This window comes from Tursiops truncatus, chromosome 15, assembly GCF_011762595.2.
Source record: "Tursiops truncatus isolate mTurTru1 chromosome 15, mTurTru1.mat.Y, whole genome shotgun sequence".
NCBI lineage: Eukaryota > Metazoa > Chordata > Mammalia > Artiodactyla > Delphinidae > Tursiops > Tursiops truncatus.
In genome coordinates, this window is record NC_047048.1 from 17,089,622 (window position 1) to 17,115,784 (window position 26,163).

Sequence of the window (26,163 nt, forward strand, 5' to 3'; positions counted from 1 at the left end):
GCAGGGGACACGGGTTCGTGCCCCGGTCTGGGAAGATCCCACATGCCGCGGAGCGGCTGGGCCCGTGAGCCATGGCCGCTGAGCCTGTGCGTGCAGAGCCTGTGCTCCACGACGGGAGAGGCCACAAGAGTGAGAGGCCCGCATACCGCAAAAAAAAAAAAAAAAAAAAGATACAAATGAACTTATTTACAAAACAGAAATAGACCCACATTCATAGAAAATAAATTTATGGTTACCAAAGGGGAAAGGGAGGGATAAATTAGGAGTTTGGGATTAGCAGATACACACTCCTAAGTATAAAATAGATAACCAACAAGGATCTACTTATAGCACAGGGAACTATATTCAATATTTTGTGATAACTTCCAAGTGAAAAGAATCTGCAAAGGATATATATATATATATACACACACACACATATATATATATAACTATATATGACTGAATCACTGTGCTATACACCTGAAACTAACACAACATTGTAAATCAACTATACTTCAATAAAAAAGAATAAAGCACACTACTTTATAAGTTTTAACACATATCCACCCATGATCAAGGTAATGAACACACCCATCACCCACAAGGGTTCCTCGTACTCCTATGTAATCCCTGCCACCCTATCTTCTTCCCCCACCCCGAGCCAACCACCCGTCAGCCTTCTGTCACTATAGATTACTCTGCCTTTTCTAGAAGTTTTCTATAAAAGGTATCGCACACTATGAACTCTTTGGGGCCTGGCTTCTTTCACTCAGCATAATAACTCTGAGATTCATCCATGTTGTGTCAATGAGTAGTTTTATTCCTTCTTATTGCTGGCGTGCCCCACAATCTGTTTGTCCACCTCTACAGCAAACTCTAAGAGTCACAGTCACAGCTGCACCTCCTGCCCGCTGGCCTCTGCCTCCTCCTCTACACGAACCCACCCTGCCAAAGGTGCCAGCAACTGGGTCACAGAACTTCCCTGTTGCCTGGACGATTCTGATCTATTCCTGTTGCCCTGGTCTATCACTCAATAGAGCCTTCTTTTCACTCTCAGGGGTGCCCTGGTTTGGACAATCAGCTTTGGGGTCCAGCAGGGGATCAGACCCACCGAGAAGTTCTCCTTTCTCAGGTAGGCTGTCCTCCTGCCCCTGCTCTCACCGCAACCCAGGCTCCCCGCTGTTGCTCCTCTTCAGCTGGGCCTTGACCGGTTGGGCTGGTCCCCGGCCTCCCGATTTTCCTGCACCCTGTCACTAGGGGGTCCCACTCAGGCCCAGGGCCCTAACTATCGTTCTCTCATTGGTGACTCCTATTTAATTTAATTTTATTATTGAAGTATAGGTGATTTACTATGTTGTTTCAGTTTCACACGTACAGCAAAGTGATTCCATTTTATATGTGTGTGTATATATATATTCTTTTCCATATTCTTTTCCATTATGTTTTTTTAAAAAATAAAATTTATTTATTTATTTATACTTTTGGCTGCATTGGGTCTTTGTTGCTGTGCGTGGGCTTTCCCTAGCTGTGGCGAGCGGGGGTTACTCTTCGTTGCGGTGTGCGGGCCTCTCATTGCGGTGGCTTCTCTTTGTTGCAGAGCATGGGCTCTAGGTGCGCGGGCTTCAGTAGTTGTGGCACATGGGTTGAGTAGTTGTGGCTCACGGTCTCTAGAGTGCAGGCTCAGTAGTTGTGGCTCACGGGCTTAGCTGCTCCATGGCATGTGGGATCTTCCCGGACTAGGGATCGAACCCGTGTCCCCTGCATTGGCAGGCGGATTCTTAACCACTGCGTCACCAGGGAAGTCCCTTCCATTATGTTTTACTGCAAGATATTGAATATAGTTCTTTGTGCTATACAGTAGGTCTTTGTTGTTTATCTATTTTATATATAGTAGTTTGTATCTGCTAATTCCCAACTCCTAATTTATCCTTCCCCACCCCCTTTCCCCTTTGGTAACCATAAGTTTGTTTTCTATGTTTGTGAGTCTGTTTCTATTTTGTGAATAAGTTCATTTGTATCATTTTTTAGATTCCACATATAAGTGATATTTGTCTTTCTCTGTCTGATTTACTTCACTTAGTATGATAATCTCTAGGTCCATCCATATTGCTGCAAATGGAATTATTTTTGTCCTTTTTTATGGCTGAGTAGTATTCCATTGTGTATATATACCACATCTTCTTTATCCATTTGTTTGTCAGTAGACATTTAGGTTGCTTCCATGTCTTGGCTATTGTGAATAATGCCAATTAACACTGGATTCCTGACTATTTTAATCTCCAATCCTGACCTCTCCATCCAGCCCACAGTGACCATGTGACCTCTCTTCTTGGATATCTAACAGGCGTCTCAACCTTAACAGGCCCCAAACAGAATGATCAATCCACTCTTCCCAAACCTTGTCATCTTTCGTCTCAAAAGTGGTTCCGCCGTTCAACCAGCTGCCCCAAACCTGGGAGTCCTTGAGTCTTCTTGCTGTCTCACTCACACGTCCAATCCATCAGAAGCCCTGTGGCTCTACCTCCAAACCCCCTCCGGAATCTGACCTCTTCTCCCTGAATGGTGGCCGCCTCCTAGCCTGGGTCACAGTCATCTCTCCTGGAGACAACGACCGTATCCTCCTAAGTGCTCTCTGTGTATCCACTCTGCACCGTCACCCACCCACCCCCACCCCACTCCGGCACACACACTTCATTTCCAGCAGCCAGTCTTTCTTAAAAAACACCTTAAATCAGGGAATTCCCTGGCGGTCCAGTGGTTAGGACTCTGCACTTCCACAGCAGGGGGCCCGGGTTCAATCCCTGCTCAGGGAACTGGGATCCCACAAGCCGCACGGCGCTGCCAGAAAAAAACAAACCAAACCAAAACAACTTAAATCAGATCACGGCAGGCCCCTGCTTAAAACCACCCAATGGGGCTTTCCTGGTGGCGCAGTGGTTGAGAGTCCGCCTGCCGATGCAGGGGACACGGGTTCGTGCCCTGGTCCGGGAAGATCCCACGTGCCGCAGAGCAGTTGGGCCCGTGAGCCATGGCCGCTGGGCCTGCACGTCGGAGCCTGTGCTCCGCAATGGGAGAGGCCACAACAGTGAGGGGCCCGTGTACCACACAAAAAAAACAAAAACAAAAACAAAAAACAAACACCCAATGATTTCCTATTACGTGGAGAATAAATTCCAGCTCCCTTCAGCGGTCAATGTGGCCTGCGTGATCTGGTCCTGTGACGACCTCTCTCTCCCCTCCCCTTCTGCTTCCAACACACCACTCTGCTTGCTGCTCTGTGATCCCAGGGAGCTCCTGCCCACCTTGGGACCTGGGCACCTGACTGGAAACCTGCAAGGCTGGCCCCTCCTTGTCTTCAGAGAGATGTGGCTGCTCTCCCTAGAGCAGCCCCCGCCCCACCCAGTCACCTCTCTAGCCCATGGCCCTGTTTTCTTTCCTCCTGGTCTCTGAAATGGTCTTGTTCATCAGCTTTCTAACTTATTTATTGTCTCCCCCACTCAGAGTTAAGCTCCAAGACAGCACAGAGCCTACTAATCTCGTCCAAGGGCCCAGCAAGGGCCTGGCACACAGCTGCTGCTCAGTAATCCCTTTGGAATTATAAGTGAATAAACACAGGTATTTTTCTCCCCGGGGAACACTGCTCTCCAACGATCATCAGAGAAGAAACCTGATCAGAAAAATGGTAGCCTGTTGGTTTCAACCCCAGGCCGTTTTCCATCTTGCTTTGGCTTCTGATCTGCTCTTGGGATACAAGATCTGAGATCCCAGAGGTGTCCATCTATACTTATTTCCCCCTGCCTTAGCGCTCCTGAAATCCAGGCAACGAAGCTCCAGCTAACTTCCTAGTTCACTAAGTTATTGCTATGAAGGTTTCCGTAGCAATTTAGGATGAGAAACGTCAAGCCCGTGTTACACCACAGGAACCCAGCTTCAAACGTCCAATTGCAGGATGGCAGGCTACTATTTGCTGCCTGTCAGAAAAGTCGGTTCTCAAAGCCCTCTTTTACATGTTTATACGGATGTGTTCTCTGTTTAGCGGAGGCGCAGCGCAAGTGTGTGCTGTGAATTAATCAGGAAATAGCTATTGGAGAAGGACAGCCTGGGCAGCTTTCAATGACTAGTCCCGCAAAATTACCGCCGTGGAAACATCTGGTGAGACAGACACGCTCTCACTGAAAGAGGCGGTGGGGTGGGGAGGAGACCTTTCAGTCCGCACAGTCGTCACATGGGCATCCTGGCTTCCGTAAGGAGATGCCTGGTTTCCACAATGGGCTCCTTGACCGTCCGCGAACGGCCTAGAGCCCCGTCTGACCTCAGCTCTCTCCAAGAAGCCTGGCTGAGTGGGGACAGAGAGAGGGGAGCAGGCTGGGGCAGGGGTGTGACCTCTCATGCCCCTAGCATCAGGCAGGTAGGAGAGAGAACAGGGTTGGGGTGGAAACCACAGGGAGTGGCGGGGGGTGTGGGGAGCTGAGAGGTTCATGCCCCTTACCTGATGGTGTTTAAACCTGCCAAGTTGCCAACACCCTGCAGACCAAACAAGCCGTATCTGTGGGTGGATCTGGTCCAAGCATCACCAGGATGGGATCCCCGGTGGGGAACGGTAGGGAGTCACTTCTCTGGGGATTCCATGTGTTAAAAAAAAAAAAAGGCTGCATGCGTTGGCCCATGCTGTCTTTGGAACAACTCTCCAAGGTCTTGGGCATTAGGGCCCATCTGACAGATGAAGAAACTGAGCTTCAGCCTTCTCTGAGGTCACACAGCTGGGGCACAGGGAGCCACTCTGGCTGGCACCCTGAGGTCCTACTGCCACCTCCCTTTGGGTCAAGCCAGACCTGGAGAGGGCCTCCGTCTTGGCCGTGCTAGCCTGGCCACCCGCTCTGGGTGGAACTCTGAGTCCCCACTTCTGCTTCTTAATTAGTCCCCATGGACCAACTATCTCGTACTCCCATCCTAGCTCTCTCCTCACTCCCTAGAGGCAGTCACTGTGGGCACTGGTGGGGAGCATGTGTACGTATGCTTGTGTCCTTCCAGACTTTTCCTATGTGTTTACATACATATCGATGCAACGGCCATCACACCTCAAGAGTGTGGCCCAGAGCTATGTGAGACACACGTCTGCTCCGTGGAGAAGACGGGGTCGAGGTTTTGCAGGTCTGTACTACTTGGCATCCCTCTGTAAAGCTCTGCATGAGGGGTGCCTTTGGGAATAGATCCAAGGGAAAATCCTTTCACTCCTAAACAACCAGCCTGCTCCCTCCTTTCCAACAAGAGGGCTCTAGTCCTGGCTGTTTTCTCCTTTGCCTCAGCTTCCAAGAAATCGAGGTGAAACTCCATGCTGCTGCTGACCTTACCATTTGTGTGTGTGTGTGTGTGTGTGTGTGTGTGTGTGTACTTGCTTCCTCGGGGCTCATATTTCCTTCCTCGTTTAACTAGAGTTATTGCTATGCCTTTTGTTGATGCTGTCTCAAACCCCTTTTGCAGTGGATTTTCAAAAGGACACTTTGAAACTCTGTGGCTGCCACGTAGTCAATGGGAGCACCTTCTCTAGTCCAAAGAAAGACTTCATCCTTCTTTCCAGTTGAGGAGAACCAATCACGTTGAGACCGTAATGCATTTTAAACACAAGAACATTAATATTATTTTGATCTAAGTAACTGAATTGACTCGATAAGGCCACTCTCCTCCCTGGTCCTGGGGTCAAATGACATGTCTCTTCCAATGAGCACATGAATTGCTCAGCAAAGACTGATGGCGGCCCGGCTCTATCATGACAACAACCCAAGCAGAGGCGGGGGCTCTTGTGCTCACAAAACACTTTCCCTAGAGACCAACAACTGCCCTCAGCACAGGTGGAAAAGCCTGAAGGAAATCATCTGGAGCAAAGCATTGGCTAAGCCTACGGGCCGGATGCCAGGGAGGGTCCATTAAAGCAAACCCTTCCTCGGCGTTGGTGACAATTGGAGTCGAACCAGCTGTGTGTCGCTGGACCTCATTCATGCACAGCCCGAGGGGGCCCACACTCTAGGGGTTCTGTCACCTGCTGGGCACCCACGCTGGCTCCACTGCACAGGGAGAACATGGGCTGCCGTCCCTCACTGCTCTCTTTGCCGGGAAGTGCTGGGTCCACAGCAGGAGAGGCCGAGGGGCTGTGGGCTGACTGGGAGGCTAGTCAAGCACGGGGGACTTCGGGGAGTGAGCTGCGCTGCCCAGAGAGCTGCCATGTAGGCTTCGGGACCTGGCTCAGGAGCTGACGACCCCTCCGGGAAGCCCCTGGCTCTCCCGATCTGCCCCATCGCACCTCCTCGGGTTGAGTTGAGGGTCCCCCTCTAGGCTCTCGCAGCTGGGCTTGTGACTGGACCCTTGCGCCTACTACCTGGTGGCCCCATGTGCTCACCTGTCTTCTGGCCTATCCCCATCTATCCTGAGGCCTAGCTCTGGGAACTAAACCTGCTCTTTCCACCTGAACTTGAGTGCTTTATTGAGAGGAGATCTCAATGGCCTTTCATATGTCCTTTGGGAGGAAGAGCAATGAAAACCTTCTTTGTGATGAAGCTACTTGAAGAAGATGGTGGGGACATGTGACATTTAACAAGCTACATTTAACCTATTACATGCCAGGCTGGGGGCCAACGACTCTGACCTCCTGGCGTCACAGACTCAGAGGACAAAGGACGGGGATGGGATCTGACAGACGGGGTCACTAACTGGAGGACCTACAGCTGAATCTGGGCTGGTTTGGCCCATAGAGCAGTTAAAAATTTCAGAACCAGCTGATAATATCTAAAAACTGAGAGCTTTCACATAACGATGTGCATTTTTGGCCTCTCTTGAAGATTTAGGCCATCTGGCAGGGCGGGGCCAGGGCAGAGTGATGGCTGCTCTAGGCAGGGCCCGGCTTGCCAGTGACCACAGTTACTCTCTATTGAAAGGTGGAACCAGGTGGTGGGCACCAGATTGCCTGGTAGTCATGTGACTACCAGCAAGTTCTTCTGCTTTTCTGGGCCTCAGCTTCCCCATCTGTAGGATGGAGCTGATCACCACAGTACCAGTCTCATAGGACTGCTGTACGGAATAAACGAGCTCATATGTGTAAAGTGCTTTGAATGCTGACTGGCACATAACACACACTCAAGAGACGCAAGCCGCCATCATTATCTTGTGCCCAATCTACCACCTGGACGGAAGCACCTGCTGAGGCTGGCTGCTCAGGGCTAGCGTGGCTGGAGACTCCCTGCTCCCCTAAGTCCTGGTGCAGCAGTTCCCTGTTCCTGGCAGAGGCTGGCAGCAGGCACAGGAGAACCCCATCCACTCCAGAGTGGAGCCTAGCATTACTCCTGCTGACTTAGGTCAAGATTCCCCTAAGTTGGGATTGACATATACACCCGACTCTATATAAAACAGATAACCAGCAAGGACCTTCTGTACAGCACAGGGAACTCTACTCAGTAGTTTGTAATAACCTATAAGGGAAAAGAATCTGAAAAGGAATATATATATATATGTGTGTACATATGTATACACATAACATATATATGTATAACTGAATCACTGTGCTGTACACCAGAAACTAACGCGATATTGTAAATCGACTATATTTCAATAAAAAATAAATTAAAAAAAAAAAGCTTCCCCTCGATCTGGGCTCAGGCCCCAGCAGGCAATTCTCGCAATTTTATTCATACCACATGGGGCCTTTCAGGATCCTGGCCTGTGTGAGACACAAAAGACGAGAGCAAGTCTCCTCTCCTTAAGGAGTTCACAAAAGTATGAATAATTAGGTGTCACAGACTCAGATGCTTGCAGCACCACAGACGTGAGCGGCACAGGGACGCTGGTGAGCTGGGGAATGCACACCTGCAAGTCCAGAGGCCGCAGGGGTCACTGGGCTCCAGCCGGTGGATGCCACAGAGGGAATATAGCCAGCTCATCAAAAGCCAACTTTCCAATGTTGTCAAATGTTTCACAAGCGGTGCAACATCGTGAGTGCCAAACGGAATACGCCTGCAGGATAGAGTTGGCCGGGGGCACCCGTTTGGGACACCAAAGGCTCAGGAAACTGAGGGATACCCTAGGGAAGTACATGACTTGGTGCCTGGAGGGGTGGCTGAGACCACCAGAAGGGGCCTGGGGCAGGCTAAGGGTGTACAGGAGGCTGGTGGGTGAAGCAGAACCTTGATGTTTCCAAAGGCAGGGTTTGTAATGAGACCGACTAGGTATTCCAGGTGCTGGGAAGGGCAGGAGCAAAGGCACAGAAGAGAGGAGTTTCCTAGGGACCAGAGGGAATGAAAGTTGCATAAGGATGGAAGAGCCAGAGAGCCAGTTTTGGGGTCTGAAAATGGAGAAGGTCACCAGTGCACATGCACGCAGGGCCCGGGCCAGCATGGCAAATGGGAGAGGTGGTGTGGTGTCAGGACAACTGTGCCACTGTGTCGGGGACACAAGTAGGAGTGGTGGGGACTGCGGCGCTGTGACTCAGCTCCGCCAAAGCTTCCAGGAGTGGATGTGACCTCATGTCGCCAGATCGTCTAGTTTCTCAATAAAAGTCAAAAATCCCTATTTTGCACAGAATCCCTTCCAATTTTTAAATGTTGGCAATTAATTAAAGAACTTTGAAAACACGCTGTGAGCCAGCTGCAATCTGTGAGCTGCCTTTGGTCAGTCGGGGCTTAGCCTCTTCCCAGGATGCCCCGGCAGCACGAGCTAGCCGGGGACTGTGGCCTCTCCCCTGAGGCATTCTGCAGTGGCGAGGCCCTCGGCTCATCTCCCGCCACTGTCCCAGCCCCACTGAACTATGGTTTGCCGTTATCCCCCTGGGCCCTCCTGCCTGGGTGAGAGCTCGCAGGGGCAGACAGCGTGTCTGATTCCCGGCCCCAGCAAAATGCCTGAGTGTGGGGCGATCGATAACGGCTCTGTTGATGAGATGCAGGGACTGAGCAGATGAGTGAGCGGAGCGGGGAGGCGGCGGGGGCAGCGGGCAGCAGGGGAAGGGGGAGCTGGACTTGGAAGGAGGCAGGTTTGGGCAGTGGAAACAGTAGGACTTAGGGATGACTGGCAGTGAGGGGCAAAGGGGGGAGCGGAGGATTCAAAGGTGGGAGTCGGGCGCTGCTGCAGACAGTAAGAGGAAGCAGAGCCGGAACTGGGGCCGAGGGGCCTGGGGGTGGGGATACCAAGTTGGGGTGTCGGTGCAAGGCCGGGCGGAAATGCCAAAGAAAAGTATCTCATGGCTAGGAGCGAAGCTTGGTTCAGAAATTAAGCCTTGGGGAGGGTTTAGTGAATAAATTCAACAGCATGTGACTTCTGCATTCTTAGAGGAAAAGAAAAAGGACCTAGCTTGGGTATCGTTTTCTACTTTCCCTGGTGATGTTCCCTTCTTTTGGAGACAGCACCTCAATTTTCCATTGGGAATCCACCCTTCCCTCGACCTGACTTCAATGTGGATAATGTGGGCCTCACCCCAGGTTGCAGCCCAGGCCTGGCCAGTGGGGCCTCAGTCTGGGACTTTCTTGAGGAGAGTCTCTCTTCAGAGTGCTGAAATCAAGAGTGATGTCATCAGGGACCACCACTTGGAACCTGAGGATGACGCCAACACAGAGGAAAGCAGAGATATGTGATGGAGGGAGGCAGCTTCCTGAAGGCATCATGTGAACTCCTGGATCCTGCCATGCCTGAAGCCAGCAAACTCATACTCTCCTGTAACACGGGCCAAAGAACGCTTTTTTGTCCTTAGCTGGATTTAATTGGGTTTTCTTGTCCTTTGTTACCAAGAGAATCCTGGCTGATACACTAGCGCTGGGACTGAGAAATTTAATCAACAGATTCAGCTACTAAATCAGTCCTGGCCAAGGCAGGCAGGAGATGGGGAGCCCTACCCCCTAGGGGGTCTGGAATTTATCTTGCTGTCCTAGGCTGGCCCCTGCACATGGGTGAGAGTTCTCCCTGCTTAGACACCTGTCTGGTCCCAGATGCAGCCTGTCCCCTGGTCTGTACAGAACAGGATATGGGCCTCAGCTTCTACCCTGGTTCTGCATCTGTGTTCTCATCCCTTGGTGGGAGTACAGTATGGATCTGAATTCCAACCTTCTGGCTGGAGCCTGAATACCTCGTTGGGCCCCCTCTCTCAAGGCAGAATTCTCTGCTCACCTCTCCTTCCCCTGCTGGCTGGGGGTCTGCTTCAAACCTGAGTCTCCTGGGACTCTCAAGATGACCACACCTGTATCTTCCCGAGTGTGGACTCTGCATATAGATTTCAGATCCTGCAGCCCACCTACAAGAGAACACCCTCTGGTGACAGGCAATGGCCTAGACCAAGCCTGAGGTCAACACCTAAGGAAGGCTCTTGGGCGCCTGGGTTAGTGCCTTTCCCACCAGCTGCCCTGTTAAGATGCCATCATGATCTCCAGGCCCAAGGGTGCACAGACCCCACCCTACGGCAGAGCCGTCGGGCTACACTGACTCAGCTGCCCAAATGAAGGTCACATCTTTGACTTCAAAGCCATTGCCATGTTTGGCCTCAGTTTGTATCAACTATTAAAAAAAATAATTTTGGGGCAATCAAGGCTATTTGAATATGGACTGGGTATTACAGCATAATAATTAATTATTGTCAGGTATGATAGTGGCATTGGGATTATATAAAAACAAACTCCTTATCTGTTAGAGATGCATACAAAAAATTTATGAGTGAAATGTTATGATAGCTACAATTTATTTTTAAATGTTAGGGGAAGAGATGGAACAAAAATGGCAGAATGTAGATAATTAATGAAGCTGGTGACAGGTACATAGGTCGTTATTGAACTAATCTCTTCACTTGCATTCATTTGAAAGTCCACCCCCGCCCGCCACCCTGCCTAAAAAAGAGGCCTTTCTGAAAATACAGATACTGCCCTGGGATGAATTGAATCTACCCGTGGTGCACTCCAGAGGCACTGTGACCCTCATCCAAGCCACCAAGCTAGACTATGCTAAGAGCCTCCTCTTGGGGCTCCCTCTTCCCTCTGATCCCTTCTCCAAACAGCAGCCTGAGTGATCTTTTAAATTCCTCCATCAGATTGTATCACCCTTTGCCCAAAACCCTCCAATAATGATACTAAGAGCTGACCTTTGTATAGTGCTCACAAAGGCCAGGAATCATTCTGAGCACTTCATACGTATTAACCGAACAAGAATCACCCCATTTTCCAGATGAGGAAACTGAGGCATAGAGTAACATGCCCAAGGTCACATGGCTAGGAAGAGGAGGAGCCAGGGTTTGCCTCAGCTGGGCTGGCTCTGACCATCCCCCTATTCTGCCTCCAAACCAGTAAGGCCCACACGACCCGGTTCCCACCTACCCCTGGGACCTCCCCTTACCCTCTCCTCTGTTCACCAGCTCAGTCTCCGCCTAAACTGGTTGTTCCTGCCTTTGCTCTTGCTGTGCCCCCTGATGGGAATTCTCTTCCCACTGATGCTAGCTGCTCCTTCTTCACATCCAGGTTGGGGAAGGCCTTTGATCACCTGTCCGGAGCAGCCCTGCCTCTTTCTCCTCCTGCCTCTCTCCCGTTGCCTGATTTTATCGTCTTCAGAACACTTAGCATTACCTGAAATGACACTATTCACTTGTGCCCTTTTTTTTTTGTCCCTTCCTCATGAGAAGGGACAGGGCTGTATGAACAGGACCTTGTCTATTCGTTCAACACGGCTCCCTGAGCACCAAGACCCTTATGGGCCGATATGTCGTCACCAGCCACATGTGGACAATTACCTTAATATTAAAATGAAATAAATTGTAAAATGCAGTCTCTCAGTTACAGGAGCCACAATTCAAGTTCCCAGTGGCCGCCTGGGGCTAGTGGCTTCTGCCCTAGAGAGGGCAGATAGAGCATGTTAATATCATCAGAAGTTCTACTGGGCAGTCCTGGCCTGGATCACCATGGCAAGTCACAGAAATACACCACTGGAGTTTGGGATTGACATGTACACACTGTTTTTTAAAATGTTTTTTAAAATGGATTTTTAAAATGGATAACCAACAGGGACCTGCTGTAGAGCACAGGGAACTCTGCTCAATATTACATAACAACCTAAATGGGAAAAGAATTTGAAAAAGAATAGTTATATGTATATGTATAACTGAATCACTTTGCTCTATACCTGAAACCATCACAACATTGTTAATCAACTATACTCCAATATAAAATAAAAAGTTAAAAAAAAGAAAAGAAAAGAAATACACCATTGGGGAAATCTAACATTAATTAATTAATTAATTCAAAAACTAGTGAGCACCATTTCCATGCATAAAATATATCACTGGGTCCTGCCTCACTTGCTGTTGTGACCAGGCTGGAGGTGGCATCTGCATGGTGATGCTGCAGGTGAAAATGGTGATGGAATGGTGCCACGTAGATGATGAATGTGCTTATTATAAACGAAAACAGATGGACCGTGGCGAGCAGCTGAAAGCCCACTTTTTGGATGGGTTATTACATCCTAGAGGAGGGAGACCATTGATTCCTTTCTCCTAGCAGATGTCGCTCTGCAGGGGAAGCCATGTCGAGAAAAAACGCAGGGAAACCCACAGCCCCATGTTCCCTTCCCACCTCGGTCCCTGACTCCTCACTAGCTGGGCCAGTCATTTAATCTGGGGAAACATCACAAAATGTGACAAACATATTATCGCGTCCTCCTCCTGAGCCCGAGACAGGCATCGCGGATCCATCACACACCCTTTCCTGGATGAACCAGAAGGAAAGTTCTAAATCCTTCCCAAGACAGCCCTCCAGGCAGCCATTTCCAAGCAGAGTTGACAAAACAGACGCAGCTATCTGTCCCGCAGGAGCTTTTTATCCTGAGCCCCAGCTTCTTTATCTACAACGTGGGGCCCGACCACATCCACCTTGTAGGGTGGTTGGGAGGTTAATTGAGATGATTCATTTGTTCAGTTCTTTGTTCAGGCATCAAATGTTTATGGAGTGCTCAGTGGGGGCTTCACGCCTGCCTGATGCATGCAGCATTGGGTAAACAGCAGCTGTGATGAGTACCCACATCTGCGGGCCACCCTGTGTGCCTGCGTGGACAGATGCTAGCCTCCGTGTCCTTACCCTGCCCGGAAGTCCTCTCCTCCGGGCCGGTTTACGCTTACCACATCACCTAACGAGGGGGAAGGAACCCATCCAAGTTAGCCCGAGGATTAAACGGGCAGCAGATTTTCCAATAAGAGACTCCTTTTCTTCTAGCACCTTCTTTTCTTATGCTCTAAATAAGCCTTGGTTGGATCAGCGCCTCACACTGAACTTTGCTTCCTTGAATTCCCAGACACAAAACACTGTCTTAACAAGCCGTGTCTGCTGGGCTGAGCTGTATTTCCTATAAACTCTCATTTTATCTCCTCTAAAACACACGGTAACAGCATTCTCTGGAGAATATTAAATGAAACCAACCTGCAGCTGCATTTGTTTGCGCTTTCTGTCCCCGGAAAATTCTGTCAACAGATAGGTGTGCGTTACATAAGTGGTGGCCCTGCCGGGGACTGCGGTCCTCCACACACTCCTCTGTGTAGAAACACCTCAAGTCTCTAATCCCCGCGGCCGGCTGCTCCCCGAAGCGCCCACAACAGCAACGACGCCCTGGTGTCCTGCTCCTTTTCTGTTCTCAGCACACAGGGAAGGCCGAGTGCAGGTTAAAGAAGAAAGGCAGGCCTCAGCCTAAAGGGACGAAGCTTATCTTCTTTGTAATACAGCACATAAAATCTGCTTTTCTTGGCCTGAGCGATATAGTTGATGAGCTACAGGGCACGGGCTTGGGCAGCCAGCGCCGTTTCATTAACCAGTCCAGAATATACTGGTGACCACCTGCCAGGAAGTGCCGGGTGAACTGGAGAAGGAGAGGACCCAGCCCTAGATGCTGGGAACGCGCCGCAGCTACATGGGGCCGCGGCTGCATCCGGGGCCTAGAGGACAGCCCCTGCGCACACCCCGGGCAGGGGAGGCTGACACGCCCACAGGAACTTTCTCATTTGTTCCAATAGTTTGGACTTTTTCTCAAATTTAAACTTTAGGCATTTGTTTGAAAAAAAAAATCAAAACAGAGAAATCAGAGAAAGCTTTTTGTTACTTCTCTGGGGCAGCACAGTGTGTGAACAGAGCCGGCTGGGACTGCGTCTGCCATGTTAACCTCCAGATCCCCAGAGCCTAGCAGATGGTTATTCGGGAGCTGGAGGGACGGCTGGGTGAGTGGGTGAGCGAAGAACCAGCCAGAAGAGGTACAGGAGGGAAGGACGGCAAGGTGGGAGGGGGCACGGAGTCTCCTGATTGAGCCCCAGCTGGCCTCTAACCTGCGCTATGACCTTGGGCAAGCATCCTAACCCCTCCTACTCTCAGTCTCTCATCTGGATCTCAAGAAGGATGAGACAATTGCTTATGGGCTCTTGGGGGAATGAACTCATTCATTCATTCGACAACCATGTATTTCTACTTGGAACAGAGCAGTGGTGGAGATGACTCAGGCCCTGCTCCCAAGAGGCCCACAGTGTGATGGGGGGACAAGTGCCCATCCTGGTACAGGGGCGATAGAACCAGTTCATGAGGTCCAGAAGTGCACAAGGGTCAGGGGGTCAGGCGAGCATCCTGGAGAAAGGGACGTCTGGGTTTCCCAGGAATACAAGGCAGAGGCAAGCATTCTGAGTTGAGCGAGATGGGAGGGGCCAGGGACTAAAGGTGCGCCTACCAGGGAGGGCGGTGGAGAGCCACGAGCCGCTGGCACTCTGGAGGGTGGCCTGGTCAAGGGGCGGGTGCCAAGAGAGAGGCAGGCTTGACGCACAGGGATTAGGGGCCCTCTGTCCTGCATTCTCTGGATCAAGGGGAGCCTTTGAGGGCTTGAAACAGTAGAGTCGTGATCAGACCTCGCAGTGGCTACTGGAGACAGACCGGAGGCTTGGGCCCGGGGTCAGGGAGAGCGATTAGGAGGCTGTACTCTTCCACACCTCCACGCCTTCGCCCGCGAAGCTCCCTCCACCTGGAGAGTCTTTCCCTTTTCTGTCTGGCTCAGGGCTTCTCTTTCCACTAGAGCTCAGGTACGCGCTCTTTAAAGCACCTTCCCTGACCTCTCCCAGCCTGAGGCGGGCTCCCTCCTCCAGGCTCCAGCAACCGCAGACTGGGAATGGCTAGCTCCAGCCCAAAGATGAGTTTGGTTTGAACCGTATGGTGGCTTCAAAAGAAGTGAAATTAGCTTCTGACGTTTGCAAACAGCTCATCTCAAAATCCAGATTCCCAGCTCTCTGGGAACGTTCAGAAGGTCTAGCAGCACTGGCTGGCATTGCTCCACATCAGTCATTAGCTAAAGCTGAAAAGTGCCCTGCCCTTTACCTGGGCCATGCGCTTGCCAGTCTGCCACGCTCCCCACCAGGCCCTAGCGTCTCTCTAACAACATTGAGGCCGAGGATTGGTTGCCATTTATCATCTCGCTTGTACTACTGCTTCCCTTATAGCAGATTAGAAAGGAAAGTAGAACAAGTTTTGCTCCCTTTTCTATCATAAGAGGGGAAACCGAGAGAGGCTGCGAGAGTCCTGTCCCTCCTTGCTCACTGCGTTCCCTGCTGAGTCCCTGGGGCTTCTGTTTGAAACCCCGGCTCTCTGGGTTCAGCTTTATCAAGGCCTTCATCACACTGCCTCACACGTCCACATGTACTTGTCTGCCAGCTTTTAGATAAGGAGTACCTCCAAGGCATGGACTGTGTCTTTACATCAGTGCGCTCAGAATCGATCATGAAGCCTGATGGTACCTAGGATGTGCTCACTAATCAAGGTTGAATGGAGGAATAAATGCATATGAACATGTGAAAAACAGCCCGGAGAAGAAAGCAAGGATGAGGGCCTGGGTAGTGGTATGAGGGTGGGAAGGAGGGGAGGGGTTCTGAAACCAGAGGGGCTGAAGAGCACAGAGGTTAAGGGCCTGGCTGTTTAGAGTGGGGTGCACACACCAGGATCACTGGTACATGTGAGAGCTGGTTAGACGTGCAGAATCTCGGGCCCTGCCCTAGACCCGCTGGATTAGAACCCACTTTTTACCAAGATCCCAGGCAAGTTGTTGCGGATACGGTTGGAGAAGCGCTGGCTAAGCCAATGGGCCTGGAGTCTGACTGCAGGGATTCAAATTCTCACTCTGACGCTCACTGGCTGTGTGCCTTGGGCCACGTTACGTAACCTCTCTGTGTGTCTGTTTCCTTATCTGTTAAAACTGCACCTCGGTTCATATTTCTTCAGTTCCCCCGAAAGGTGACCTGATTCTACTTCCCAAACCTTCAGCGGAGGCTCTGCTCCTGGGGGCTCTGACAACGCGAAGTGAAATCCCCCAGCAGGCGCTTGCTACACCCAGGAGGAAGGGCAACGGGGCCTCGTGGTGCCCAGTTTGCAACTTCGGGAATCAGGCTACGGGAAAGCACCAAGTGCTTCCATCAGGCAAATGCCCAGCCAGGAACCGGAGCCTGTTACTTACGCCGTCAGCCGTGCAGTAATTCCAAACCTTGATCTTGGTTAGACCAAAGTCACGCAGCTGTCTCGTGTTGCGGATAACAAAAAAGAGCTGGAGCGGCGGGTGGAAGGGGCACGTCCACAAGGAAGGGTCTTTCTTGCCCTGAAACGCCAGCAAGAGAAGGAAGTTGTTATTGTTAGCACAATTCTGCCTTACCCCAAAGTAAGCGGGCAGTGACTATGGAAACCAGGGGAGGATGAGGGTGGGAAGCCACCCACCTTCTCTACTTCATCCTGGGTGGGGTCTTAGATCTCACCCCATCTGGACCGCATTTTGGAGCAGGCTACTGACCCTCGTCCCCGGCACAAAGCTGTCACGTGGGCCCCTCTGCCCCTGCCACCCAGACCAAATTTAAAATGCAGCGGGCTTTATTTTAATCAACCTAATCGGCTTTGTTGGGGAGAGAGACTGGAGGAGAAGGACGGGAAAAGAGCCATGACTTGAGCTGTTTGATTAACCTGGCAAACAGAGCCTTTGATTTTCTTTTGTAAAACCCTGTAGAATTTAAAAAATTTTTAAAATAGAAAAGAAAGACACTGGCTCAGGCGTTTGTTGGGACGGGGCCATGGCACTGAGCCTCAGGATTTATTCTGTTCCCTTTCAGGGTTTCCAAGCCTTGGGACCCCTGTGTGCAGTTTCCGCCTGCCAGCGAGGCTGCCAAGGCCATTCTCAAGGCCAAAGAGGCAGCGGAGAAGGGGAGCCTTGCTGTCATTTTCATTTGCACCAACGAAATTTCATAGCATGAGTGCTTGGGATGCAGATGGGAACAAGTGAAATCGGGGGACTTTTCTCAGCCCTGGTCACCTCCTCTCTTGTCTCTTTGGGTACCTCTTCTGCTCTCTGTCTGGACAAAACGCACAGCTGTTCCCAAATATGTCCATGCTGGCTCGGCCTCTGTGCCTTTGCACAGGCTGGGCCTCTGAGTGCGGTACTCTCCTGCCCTTCTCCCCCTGGGAACTTCAGCTCAGATGTGCTGTCTCCCCCACTGTCACCCCTTACCTTGTCACAATCATTCCCTTCTCCAGGTGCCCACGGCTCCTTGCAACACCTGAGGTTACAATTACCCAGTGTCCCCCAAGTACCTGTCTTCATATCTATGTCACCCCCGCCACCAACACACGCATGCGCGCGCACACACACATACACACACACGCACACTCAGCTGCGAGCTCTTCTAATTCATTCCAGAACCCTTAGCGTTCAGCACAGTTCCTTGGCACCTGGTCAATGACCAAAAAATCTTTAAATTGAATTTTTTGAACAATTGTTGAATGAAGAAATGAACAGATAAGTGAAATGTACCTCCTAATATCTGTCCTCTCACTGAAACTTTAGAGACTAAACTGTTCTGGCCGGCAGAGCTATTTTGTCTAGCTCATGAAAGTGTTTTGTTTTTTTTTAAAGGCAAATTCGTTGCCAAGACTTTAAGGTGGAAGATATCCCCTCCCCCTCAGAGCTAGATGTCTGGCTTGTCTACAGACTTAGGAGACGCGGCAACACGGGGTCCCTGACAGCCGTTGGCTGGAGCTGAGTGCACTGCTCTGGCGGCCAGGGCGGGTGCTCTCTGGTGCCCCAGTCCTCACCATTCCCTACTGTTCTACACCCACCTCACCTTCTGCCCGGCCCCTGCAGGCATTAGTTTAGGGTCCCTGCTTAGGGGCTGAACAGTCAAAGTCCCCTCTGCCAATAAGCAGCCTGTATCTCTGACGCTGGCTGAAGTTGCTCCTTTTATCTGAAAGGAGCATCGCCCCATATTTGCGAGTGTCTTCATGGGCTCCCATCCCCAGGACCGTGCCTGCCTCTGGGGTCTGCTGGCCCCCAGGAGACATGAGGCTCAGGCTCCAGCTGCGCGGAGGACAGAGGTGGCTTGTCCCAGTGACAATGGTGCCTTTCAGGAGGGAGGAGGCTGCTTTGTTAAGGCGGAGAGATGAGTTCAAGGGGTTCTGACTTATTCTGGCAAGTTTCTCAAGCTCTGCGAGAACTTTTAGTGCTCTGGGCAGCTGCGAGGGGTCAAAGATAGCACATCTCAAATCCAGCAGGGGAGTCTCATTCCTTCTCTTCACTGGAGCCTAAAATGGGTCGCTGAGGCTGCTTGACAAAGGCAGAGACTGAAGGCTGACCCTTAGACACAAGCGAGGGGACTGTAATTGATTTCCTATCACATTTCCGTCAGCGGGAGGGATAACGGGAGGGCTAAGTGGGAGTCGTGGTGTTCAAAGTCGGAGAACATTAACCTGTGGGTAAATCTGGGCCTCATTAGCAACTGGGCCTTCTGATGTTTCCTTTCCACAGACAGAGTCCCCGAGAGGAAGGCTGCTGGGAAGCTGCTGAGGGCTGACCCAAGGCATGCTGGGCAAACCTCCAGGTGCCAGGCCAGCAGGAGAGCGTCTGCTGCACATGCCCATCGCAGGTGGTAATCAAGATGGCAGAACAAGAATCAGGGCACCTGTGCACTGCTGTTATCTCACTGGGTTCTCTCCAAGCCCTGGAAGGTGAGTACTGCAGTAACACCCGTGTCACCGAAGGAAGACCAGAGTCCAGAAAAGGTGTGGTTTGCCCAAGTGATGGAGTGAGGATTTAAACCTAGGTTTTTCATTCATTCATTCATTCATTCTGTGTTGGTTTGGATTGCCCCAGGAGAAGACCCTGAGGCAAGGCAAGTGTAAGGAGTTGATTTAGACAGTGAAGGAAACACCAGCTGGAGGGTGGGGAAATGAGAGGGGGAGAGGCATTCCATAAAGAGTGTGTTACCAGGCTAGGCACACCTGTGAGCTCCACGCCACCAGGGAACCTGGGAGCCAGTGTGGAACACACCTCAGGGTGACTCCACTTCCGGGACAAGGGAGCTGGGGTATCCACACCCCAGTTCCCATCAGTGTAGGTTCAGGGCTGCTCCTGGGGGCTCAGTTCCCCACCAGTTTGGGCCTGCTACAGGGGAGGCAAAGTGGGCCCTGGAGGCCAGAAAACAGATCCTCCATCGGAGAAATGTGTGTGCTGGCAGTGGGAAGAGCAGCCAGCAGGGACCAAGGTGGGAAGGGCCTGTGGGAGGCGCCAACGGCATCTGCTACCCACCTGCTCAACAAATACCGAGTGCGGGGGGCGCCTGGCCCAGCAGATCCCAGCTCTGTGCCAGGAGGGGAGGCAAACAAGTAACACTGCCAAGAAAAAAAAAAATCAAGTGGGGCTGGGGGTGGGGGAATAAATTCAATGAAGAAAATATGAGAGAATTATTAATGGCCAATGGAAGGACTAGTTTAGAACAGATGGTCAGAGAAGAAGGTTTCTCTCAGGAGGTAACTTTCTAACTCCTAACATAGGTGCTTTCTCCAGCTTTAACCTAACACAGATCCACACCCCCCCAGGGAGATGCTGGACTGCCCTCAGGAGTAGCCCCGATTTAATAAGTTATCGCCTTAAAAAGGAACAAACTCCTGATACAAAAATTTGGTTAGATGTCAAGGGCATTATACTGAGTGGGAAAAAGTCAGTCTCAGAAAGGTTACATATAGTATGATTCCATGTATATAGCATTCTTGAAAGGACAAAAAGTATAGAGAATAGGTTGGTGGCTGCCTGGGTTAGGGACAGGTGTGGGGAGGGGTGGCTATAAAGGGTCGCATGAGGGAATTCCTTTGAGGTGATGGAGCTGTTCTGCATCTTGATGTGGTGGTGGTCCCACAAATCTACATGTGACAAAATTGAAAAGAACTGGACTTCCCTGGTGGCGCAGTGGTTGAGAGTCCGCCTGCCGATGCAGGGGACACGGGTTCGTGCCCCGGTCCGGGAGGATCCCACATGCCGCAGAGCGGCTGGGCCCGTGAGCCATGGCCGCTGAGCCTGCGCGTCCGGAGCCTGTGCTCCGCAACAGGAGAGGCCACAACAGAGAGAGGCCCGCGTACCGCAAAAAAAAAACCCCAAACAAAAACTGAAAAGAACTTACATACACACACACACACACACACACACACACACACACACACACGTGTATGAAGGTCTGCACATTATACCAATGTCACTTTCCTAGTTTTGATAATGTACTATGGTCACGTAGGATGTTACCATTGGGGGAAGCTGGGCAAAGGCACGTGGGACCTCTCTATACTTTTTTAAAAACTGAGATGTAATTCACATACATAAAATCACCACTTTAAAGTGTACGAGTCAGTGGTGTTTTCAGTATAGTCACAAGGTGCTGCAACCATCACCACTATCTTTTCCTAGCATATTTTTATCACCCCCAAAAGAAACCCTTTAGCAGTCACTCCCCGTTCCCCCAGTCCCTGGCAACCTCTAGTCTACTTTCTGTCTTATGGATTCACTCATTCTGGACATTTCATATAAATGCTGTCATACAATATATGATCCCTATGTCTGACGTCCGTCATTCAGCATAATGCTTTCAAGTTTATCCATGTTGTAGCATGTATCAGTACTTAACTCTTTTTTTTTTTTTTTTTTTTTTGCAGTACGCGGGCCTCTCACTGCTGTGGCCTCTCCCGTTGCGGAGCACAGGCTCCGGATGCGCAGGCTCAGCGGCCATGGCTCACGGGCCCAGCCACTCGGCGGCATGTGGGATCTTCCCGGACCGGGGCACGAACTCGTGACCCCTGCATCGGCAGGCGGACTCTCAACCACTGCACCACCAGGGAAGCCCTACATTTAACTTTTTAAGGAACTGCCAGACTATTTTGCACAATGGCCATATCATTTTATTTTTACATTCCCACGAGCAAGGTATAATGATTCCAATTTTTCCGTATGCTGTTCACCAATACTTGTTATTTCTGTTTTCTTTTTTTAAAGAAACTATAACATCCTAACGGGTATGAAGTATATGTCCTTATGGTTTTGATTAGCATTTCCCTAATGGCTAATGATACTGAGCATCTTTTCATGTGCTTGTTGGCCATTTGTAGATCATCTCTGGAGAAATGTCTATTCACAGTATCTTGGCCATATTTTCACTGGGTTGTTTGTCTTTTTGTTGTTGAGTCTGAGTCCTTTTCTTCATATATTCTGGATACAAGACCCTTATCACATACACGATTTGCAAATATTTTCTCCTTTTTTGTAGGTTATCTTTTTACTTTCTTGATAATGTCCTTTGAAGCAAAAATGTTTAAAATTTTTCGTTTGTTTAAAAATTTTGATGAGGTCTGATTTACCTATTTTTTTCTTTTGTTGTTTATGCTTTGGAGGTCATATCTAAAACTCCATTGAAAAATTCCAAGCTATGAAGATTTACACCTATGTTTTCTTCTAAGAGTTTTATAGCCTTAACACTATAAACGTCTCAAGGTATTTGACCCCTTGAGTTAGTTTTGGTAAATGGTGTGTAGAAGTCCAATTTCATTCTTTTGCATGTGGAAATCCAGTTGCTCCAATACCATCTGTTGAAAAGAAACTGTTCTTTCCTCATCAAATGGTATTGGTGTCCTTGTTAAAAATCAATTGACTATAGATGCATGAATCTATTTCTGGACTCTCAATTCCATTCCCTTGATCTATATGTCTATCCTCAGGCCAGAACCACACAGTCGTAATTACTGTGGCTTGGTAGTAAGTTTTGAAACTGGACTCACTCGAAGTGGGAGTCCTCCAACTTTGTCCTTTTCCAACATTGTTTTGGCTCTTCTTGGTTCTTTGAGAACCAGCTTGTCAATTTCCATTATACACTTTAGAACCAGCTTGTCAATTTATACACTTTAGAACCAGCTTGTCAATTTCCACAAAAAAAGCAGTAGGATTACATTGAATCTGTAGATAATTGGCGAGCACTGCCATATCAGTGGTATTAAGTCTTCCAATCCATGAACACATGTATCTTTTCAGCTTTCATCATTTAGGTCTTCTTTAATTTCTGTCAACAATATTTTGTACTTTTCAGTGTGCAAGTCTTTCACTTATTTGGTGAAGTCTATTCTTAAGTATTTTATTCTTAAATAGCATCAAACTAGTATAAATGGACATTTTCTTAATTTCCTTTTCGGATGGTTCATTGCTACTGTATAGGAATACTACTGATTTCTGTATATTGATCTTTTATTCTCTAAGCTTGCTGAACTCCATGTTAGCTTTACCAGTAACTTCTGAGAATTCTTTAAGATTTTCTGTATATAAGATCGTTTCACCTGCAAATATAGTTTATTTCTTCCTTTCCAACCTCTTATTTCATTTTCTAGCTTAACTTCCTTGGGTAGAATCTCCAGTACAATGCGGAATAGGAGTGATGAAAGCAGGCGTCCTTGTCCCATTCCTGGTCTTAGAGGGAAAGCTTTCAGTCTTCCACCATTCAGTATGATGTTAGCTGTGGGTTTTCATAAATGCCCTTTATCAGACTGAGGATGTTTCCTTCTATTTTGGTTTGTTGATGTATTATCATGAAAGAATGTTGAATTTTATCAAATGCCTTTTCTGTGTCTATTAAGACATCATGTGGTTATTTCCTCCTTTATTCGATTAATATGTTGTATTCTGTTGATTAATTTCCACATGTTGAACAACTTTGCATTCCTGGAATAAACTCCACTAGGTCTTGATATATAAATCTTTTTATAAACTGCTAGATTTGATTTGTTAATGTTTTGTTGAGGATTTTTACATCTGTATTCATAAGGGATACTGGTCTGTAGTTTTCTTGTGATGGCTTTTTCTGGTTTTGGTATCAGGGTAATACTGGCCTCAGAGAATGAGCTGGGAAGTGTTCTCTCTTCTTCTGTATTTTAGAACAGTTTGTGAAGGCTTGGTGCTAATTCTTTAAATATTTGGTAAGATTCACCAGTGAAGCCATCTGGTCCCAGGCTTTTCTTTGTGGGAAGTTTTTTATTGATTACTAATTCAATCTCTTTTCTTGCTATACGTCTATTCAGATTTTCTATTTCTTCTTGATTCAGTTTTGGTAATTTGTGTCTTTCTAGGAATTTGTCCATTTCATCTAGGATATCTAATTTGTTGGCATAAAATTGTTCACAATATTCCCTTGTAATCCTTTTTATTTCTATTAGTTTGGTAGTGATGTGGCCCCTTTTACATTCCTGATTTTAGTAATTTGAATATTTCCCCCTTTTTTTTTCTTGCTCAGTCTAGCTAAAGGTTGTTCATTTTGTTGATTCTTCCAAAAAACAACTTTTGGCTTTGTTGATTTTTCTCTATTGTTCTTCTCTTTTCTGCACTTTTTTTTTTTTTTTTCCCAGTACACAGCCCTCTCACTGTTGTGGCCTCTCCCGTTGAGGAGCACAGGCTCCGGATGCGCAGGCTCAGTGGCCAGGGCTCACGGGCCCAGCCACTCCGCGGCATGTGGGGTCCTCCCGGACCGGGGCACAAACCCGTGTCCCCTGCATCGGCAGGCGGACTCTCTACCACTGCGCCACCAGGGAAGCCCTGCACTGTTTTTTTAAAAACAATTTCCTGTGAGTCTATAATCATTTATTTTTAAAAGTTCAAAAATGTATTGCTCTACGTGCTAGGGATACAGTGTGAATAGGACGGACAAGAACGTACAGGTTGGTGGGAGGAGACAGATCAGAAACAAGTGAACAAAATCACTTTTGATGGTGGGAAGTGGTCTGAAAAAAATGAACAAAGCTGATGTGATAGAGACTGGCATAGGGAGGGAACAGGACTCCTCCAGCTTGTAGAGTCCGGGAAGGTCTTGCTGAGAAAGTGACACCTGGGCTGAAATCTGAGTGACGAGAAAGGAAGGAGCCACATGAACATCTGGAGGAGGGATGCTCTGGGCAGAGGGGGCGGCAAGTGCCAAACCCACAGGTGAGAACGAGCTTGGCAGGTCAAGGGAGCAGAAGGGAGCCCTGGTATGTGAGGCCGGCAGAGAGGGAGCTGGAGGTCGGTTCACAGACAGCCTCCGGGGCCACAGACAGGCATCCAATTTTCCCCAGAAAGTCACGGCAGGGGTTTTAAGCAGGGGAGGGCTGCAAGCTGACATTTGTTAAAGATCCCTTTGGATACAGAGTGGAAAATGGAGTGGATGGGGGCAAGAATGGAAGAAAGGAGTGAGAGAGGAGACCACTTAATAGTTCCAGTGAGAGGGGGCAGCTGATCAGACTTGGGAAGAACCAGTGGAAATGGAGAGCAGGGGCCCGATCCAGGCTCCGTGTTGGAGGCGGAATCAATAGGACTTCCTGATGTGTTGGAAGGGGAGGGGGCGTGGGGCAACCGAGGGAGGCTCTTAAGTGGTGGGCTTTGCAGCTGAGCGGATGGGGATGCCATTTACTGAGCTGGAGGAGGAAGAGATGAGGGCGTGGGCCAGGCAATCGACACTCAGGTTTCAGGTCTCTGAAGTCTGAGGTGTTGAGCGGAAGCTGACGTTCAAGTCAGGAACTCGGAAGCAGGCAGGGCTGGGCATATAAATTTGGAGCCAACTTGAAGCCATGGGCCTGGGGGTGGCGAGGAGAGAGATGGGGTGGGCAGGGCAGGAAGGAGGGTTTGCACTGAACACGGGGCACTCATACAGCCCCCCGCAGGTGCCACATTCACCTCCACTGAAGCAACTTCTCTTTCAAACCCAGACTCTGCTTTCAGGTATCTTCTCCTCAGCTTTCAGCCGAGCCCCACCACTCCACAGCAGTGTGGCCTGGACGAGTCACTCATCCTCCCTGAGACTCGGTTTTCTCGTTTATCAGATGCGGAAAGTCATCCCGAGGTTCATGTGAGGAATCAGTGAGGGATGCCCGAGACCCCAGCGAAACTGAATGGCTCTGAGAGGCAGTGTGTTCTGGTGGCCCCAGGCGTGGTTCACAGGGCGACTATCAGAAAGACCCCAGGCCAGGGCAGCAGGGGGAATCCAGCCCACCCACAGCTGGGCCCAGAGATCTAGCAGCCCAGGGTGAGACAGCTGCCTCAGGGCCCAAAATTTAAGAAAAAAACGAAACCCACCCAAACCCTGGGCCCAAGTCCTCACTGCTATCCATGGCAATGCTCATCAGCCTCTGCTAAACAGAGAAAAGGGGAGAGCAATCATCAGAATCTGTCCCCATTAAATCCAGTGATGCTTTTTATCGCCCCTGGTATGCTCTGTTCTGTACAGTAGGCTTCCAAAGTGCCACTGCTTTGCGCACAAGGGGGACGGGAGAGGTTTAGCGAGGGCTGGTCCAAGCCTCCGCAGCACGCATGGGAGCCTACAGACTTGAAGCAGGAGCAGAGAGGGGGATGCAAGGCCAGAGCGTCCAAGTGGCCACGACCTGTTTCCCTCAAGGTCCCAGAGCTGCTAATCTTTAAGTGGGCTCAGAAACCACTCAGTCCAACCCTACGGACAGGCGGTGTTTCCTGGCTATCTCACATCTACCTGCCTTTCTTTCAGTAACAACCACAAATTTCTTCAGGGAAAATTCCCTCCCTGCCCCACTTGGGGCATCTTAGTGGAACTGGCAGCAAGGTGCCTGGCCCTCCTAGCCAGGTTGGTCCATCAGCCTGCCTTTCCTGGACTGGATATCTCCAGCAGAATGACAAGATGGCAAACCAACTAACCAACCAAGCAACCAACAAACACTGCACCCCCTGCCAAAAAAAAAGAAGACCAAACTGTCGGTACTCATGCATCCCGGGAAGCTACCCAGAACCCCAAGTTGCTCACGGGGCCTGTCCTCTTTTGGCCTGGGTGACAGTGAACACACCAGCTACTCAAAAGCCTTGCAACAAATTTCTTTTCAAAAATCT

The 26,163-nt window shown here is 49.6% G+C and overlaps 1 protein-coding gene across 1 annotated transcript in view; it reads right to left on the reverse strand.

Annotated features, from left to right (window-relative positions):
- KATNIP (katanin interacting protein) overlaps positions 1–26,163 on the reverse strand; it is a 201,408-nt gene that overhangs the window by 47,339 nt on the left and 127,906 nt on the right. The window contains exon 14 of the mRNA XM_033841133.2: positions 16,456–16,593. Within this exon, the coding sequence (XP_033697024.1) occupies positions 16,456–16,593 (138 nt within the window). The remainder of the gene's footprint in view (positions 1–16,455; positions 16,594–26,163) is intronic.